Source organism: Pinus tabuliformis, chromosome J (genome assembly GCF_031772625.1).
Source record: "Pinus tabuliformis cultivar Carrire ecotype Pingquan chromosome J, CPIR1, whole genome shotgun sequence".
NCBI classification, from domain to species: Eukaryota; Viridiplantae; Streptophyta; class Pinopsida; order Pinales; family Pinaceae; genus Pinus; species Pinus tabuliformis.
The window spans coordinates 1,609,463,610-1,609,469,146 of NC_142295.1; the positions used below are offsets into that span (position 1 = coordinate 1,609,463,610).

Sequence of the window (5,537 nt, forward strand, 5' to 3'; positions counted from 1 at the left end):
ATCCTTCCTGCAAGAGAGCTAAAAGTAGTATCCAGGAAAGCCACCAAGGGGAACTTGCTCCTCTCTACATGGAAATTGCATGCAACATAAATAAGACTACCAAACGCTTCTAGTTCGACATATATGCAGACTTTTCTAAGCAGGACATCCCTGAGGACTAGGAAGACTTCAAGGTATACCTCAACATTAAGAGGTTTAGGCTCCACAAAGTTGCCTCACATCCGCCTGTCTTCCCATGTGCAGAGACCATCGAATTGATTATAGAGAACACTAACCCAGATTGGTGGGTAGTAAGGAACCATACAAGTGAGGCCTTTGCAACTATATCATCCACATACATTGTTGTTTATTACAGGTTACCTGATAAAGAACAGACATTTAATACCAAGTGGATATCAGACTTCTCAATACCAAGAAAACATATTTTAAGGTCTTGGTAGCAAGACCCTTCTGAGTTCTAGATGAAAAATGATCAAGTGTATAGGACAAAGGGCCTTAAAAAAGCTTACCAGTTCATGGCTTCAATGATGAATCGATTGTATGGGAGGTCCAACATCGATACCTTTCTCAGGACATGGGTCCCTATCATGTATTTTGTTGCCACCAAAGGCACAATCTTCAACTGGGCTAGCATCCTTGCCTCCTCAGTAATGACCAACATACATGCAGAAAAGTATCCTAAGGCAGATCGACCATTAGAATTCTATATGGCATCATACCGGTTAGATGCGGTTTATGCAAGGTGTCATTTAAGATGTTGAAGGTATAACTGGAAAATGAGTATGGTAAAATCCATGCATTAGTGTAATAATATCTTTTGGGACCTAGGCTACAAGAGTTTTCTTGAGTACACTTTGAAGTCTTTCATCACCCCTTTATACCAGTTGCTCTTTGGAGAACACCCTTCGTGCATGTCAAAGAGAGTTGTGGAGAAAATTACCCATATAGCAGATTGGTTTCCCATCCAGGAGGGCACATTCATCAGGGTCTTCAAATCGTACAAACCTCCTCATGCACTTCCCAGGTTCGTCACAGAAAAGTTACTACTAAAGGAAGTATGTTACCATATCACCACAGGGTTCTCGAAGACACTGAATAAGAGCAAGAAAAATCCCTAACCTGCCTTCCCACTCACCATTGGAGTGTATATTGTTGAAAATTTTAAGGAAGTCAAAGCAAATACAAAGGATATGAAGGGATTTCATTTTGTGACTCTAAGTCATCGTATTTATGACCCCAAGAGGATGGTAGTCGTGCATTGTAAGAAGGATAATTTTAACTGGTCATACTCAGATAGCAAGCAGTGTCCCGAAGATAAGGTTAAAAATTGGTACAATGTGTCCAGAGAATTTAGCCCAAGCGAGAAACAAGAAACATAAGCTTATAAGTCAAGTATGCCTTGTTTAAGAGAAAAGGGGATCGACAAAAGGAAAGTAGGAAACTTAAAAGGCATAAAGTGAGGAACCAGAAGACTCTCTGAGAGTGCAAGAGGAAGAGGAAGATGGTGAAACTTTGGAAGAAAGAAATGCGACCCAAACCAAGCAAAAGCAAAATTTGAAAAGGAAAAGAGAAGAAGAGATGAGAAAATCACATAAATATAGTGATCAGCAGCCTGAGGACCTTCAGGAGTAGCAACTTGAAGAAGAAAGAAGGAAGAACAACAAGAGGAAGAACGAATGAAAAAGGAGGTAGAGGAGTGACGGGTCTAAGAAGAAAAGGAAAAGGAGAGGTGAGAGCAAGAAGAGATGGAAAGGAAGAAACAACAAGAAGAAGAACTCAAGAGGAGGTGAGAGAAAGAAGAGCAGGAAAAGAAGAGGATAGAAGAGGAACAAAGGAGAAAGGTTGATGAGGAAAAAAGGAAATAGCAAGAAGAGGAGCTAAAGAAAATACAGGAGGAGATCAACAAGAAAAACAAGCAAGATCTCCAACAATAGTAACAACACCAAGAGTCAAACACACAAGTTGAAATTCCTCCATTAGATGTTCCTCCATCCACCCCCATTATCGGAGGGCACTTACCCCTTAAGGGATTGGGAATTCCTACTGAAGTAGAGGAGGAGGTATTGGATCTCACAAGACTTACTTTTGACCAAGTCAATTGTAAGATTATGCAGGAAAGAAGAAAGTATTATGCGAGGAACCCTGCAGAATCCTTGTCCGTTACCACAAAGAAAGACATTATCCTAGATACTACAGTAAATCTCAAGATGATTGATTAGAGGGGAACTTCCTTTGTAGTCACGACTGAGGTAAATGTGGAAAGAATGAGAAAGCAGATACTAGGACTTCAGGGCAAGCTCTATGCATCTAAGAAAAGAGTTTTTCCTGACAGTGCTCCAGAGCTTGCATCCTGTCCTGTTTTGTGATCACGTAGTCTCAATGCCTTGTCCCTCTCCCGGTCACCTGCACCGAAATGAAAAACAATGCATCATGATAGACTAGGAGATTTTTTGGATTTGATGTCATCTCCTCATGAGTGATTGCAGGAAAACTGACGTTGATGAAACATGGCACGATGACGAACGGGATGGAAAAGAGGCGCATGCTAGAAGACTTTCTTGCGGTCGAACGAACATAGGAAGCACAACGAGCAAGCGAGCGAAAGGGGGACATTCACATGCACCATCAAGCAAAGACTAAGACCATCGAAGACCTCGCACACTTTTCCATGCGGAGGTGAAGACATGTTACATCGAGAGCATATCATTACTCAGCAGCACAGCAACTCGACACGGACACTATAGTGAACTAGTACATGTCAGCAGTGTCATGTCGAGTTGTGTCATGAGTTATCTCAACCACATCACTACTATGGGCGCACTTGTTGTAATTAATGTAATGTAAAGTGGAAGTCCAAGAGACCCACATATGAAGTCAAAGAGGAATGTAAAGTCGAGAAGTCGTAGGAAGTCAAACAGTGATGAGGGAAGTCGAAGAGTCACAAGGGTCAATTATAACCCCTTGGCTATATATACCCCCTCATTGTATGAGCAAATGACTTTTCACCTTGGCTCCTCCCACATAGCCTTGATAATCTGTAATATGTTCTTTGAGGAGCGAGGAGTGGCTCTAATGTCCCACTACTGGGACTAGTGATGTATGGTGTACAGATGTGTCTTGGATCTTTTGCTTAGTTTAGAAGCCTAGCTCAGGCCAACACATTTTCACGCATGTTTTGTATCCATTTGTAAGAGTATTCTTTAAACGTTTGTAATGCATGTTTGCTTAAGTTATACTAAGATAGTTGAACTACTTCGATTATTTTAGTACTCATATTGTTGAAGATGTGTTGTATTGTTTATCATTGTTGTCCCATCCAAGTGGACTACTCCACGGGACATTAGACGGACCACCTTTGTGTTTTCTTGGTTTTAATGACTGTCAACCTCGTGTGGAATATCCCACTAGACGGTGTACGTGTTTTCCCTTGAACTTTGGTTTTCACGACTGTCGCATCCATAGTGGACTATTCCGCTGGATGCTAGACATACCCTTGTTGTTCACATGTGTTTCTTCCAGGGTTGGGACTATTCCCTCTCATCAAGTGGCAAACTTTTCTTTCCCCCTTTTGACAATAAGAGAACTTGGTCATAGAGTTACATTACGCACCCACCAGGCATACTCACCTTGCTTTCTTGAAGTTACAAGCATAACCCTCTCATGTGCTGAACAATGAGAGCTAAGGAAAATCTGTAAGATAATGGCAACTGGGCCATCGTATTGGATGGGACTCCTACACCAAACGGTGTGAAGTCTAGTTGGAAATTCATACCGTGGAGACCGTACCCTGAATGTTGGCAGATCCATCACTCTCAACATGACCATAAGAAACCCTCCTTAGCTATAAGTTAAACATATTTATCCATAACCTACCATAGTCTACGATGGTGTACTAATCAGAGTTGTCTTTAGTGCGACTTGTTGGACTTTCTGGTGCCAGAATCCGATGGAAAGATTTAAGGTGAAATATTCATTTGTGTTATTTAAACTCATTTTTTCATTGTATATATGGATTCAACACCCTTAAAAATCCCTAGGGGATTTACATTGTGCAGGGGTTACCCATCAAGCTTGTGATTTCAATAAATTCATGCCGGATTTTACAGAAATTAGACTAGAAAAAACCCACCAGAGAAGCTTCCGAAAAATCGCACTAAAGGCAAATTAGTACTAATCCTCTGGTGGTCAACTAACACAACCAAATTAATAACTTAGAAAAGACAATTTCCATCTTTTCTATACCAATTCACATATAAAAATAACATCAACTAAATAGTTATGCTAATAAGTAATTAATTTGTAATAATAAATAAAAACTATAAACATATATTAAAACACCTTCACGAAGTGGCAGGGAAAGACGTGCATCTGCGTTATTGTCGGTTGTCGCGATGTGGAAAGAGTGGGAAGTTGTCTCTTGACCAGACATCTCTCTGTCATTTCTGTTTCCCTCTCCATCTCGTCGTTTTCTTTGCTTCTTGTTGCGTGCTTCCATCATTTCCACTGTATATCGTTCTATTTTACCACTCCCATTACCCATTGGCTTCTCATTATTCTTTCCTTTCCCTTATCCTTTTTGTTCTGGCTCTCTCGAACCGAAGGGATCGTCCATATTGACTGATGACCAAGGAGGATGAAGAGTCGTGGGATCAAGTCGCGGCGAGGATGAGGTTTCTAGCAACGTTGACATGCTAAATGAGATATTCAAGTATCTGGATGGGGTGTCTTTGGCCATGGCTTCTTGCGTCAGTAAGAAATGGAAGTGGGCCACCGACGATGAGGGGCTCTGGGAGACCATCTACACGCACCATTGGCCATCCACCGCCTCCTCTCAGAGTGGACAGTTGAAATCTGTGGTGGTGGCTCTCGGTGGATTCAAGCGTCTCTACATCAACTACCTACACCCTCCTCTCTCCAATCACAAGCATTTGAAATCAAAGGGGGCATCGTCTTCTACGCCCAAGCAAAAGTGGAGAAATTACGAGGTCTATCTTTCCCTCTCGTTATTTTCCATCAATCGCTACTAGAGAATACCCCCTTTGCATGTAGATTCACCTCGCATGACTGGAATTGTGTGCAAGTTGTGTTCAGATGAGCAAGAGGTAGCCTCTATTGACCTAGGTTGTCATTGATTTCAATATGGAAATATTCTAGATACTAATATGGCAATATCCTAGATACTAGAAGCCAAGGGGAAGCAGAACAGATCCATGAAGAGACAGGAGCAAGGCCATCACGATAGCCAAGCCATAAGCAAGATGAGTTACCAAAGGAGGCAGATCAAAGCATAACACAGGATATTAGAGCAAGAGAGGCATTCATATATGCAAGGAGGTCTTTGAAAGACACTACCAAGCCAGAGGAGCCACATTGGAGCAAGAGGAGCTACAGGAGCAAACAGAGTGAGCATAACAAAGCATACATACATATATATATATATATATATATATATATATATATATATATATATATATATATATATATATGCCCAAGAAGAGGAGAAAATGGAGCAAACGGAGCAAACAGAGCTATTGGAG

The 5,537-nt window shown here is 41.2% G+C and overlaps 1 protein-coding gene across 1 annotated transcript; it reads left to right on the top strand.

Annotated features, from left to right (window-relative positions):
• Positions 1-4,688: 4,688 nt before the first annotated feature.
• Positions 4,689-5,027, top strand: LOC149233645 (F-box protein GID2-like). Its single transcript, XM_089382244.1, has one exon. It carries the CDS (start codon positions 4,689-4,691, stop codon positions 5,025-5,027), a length of 339 nt encoding a protein of 112 aa, XP_089238370.1.
• Positions 5,028-5,537: the final 510 nt, after the last annotated feature.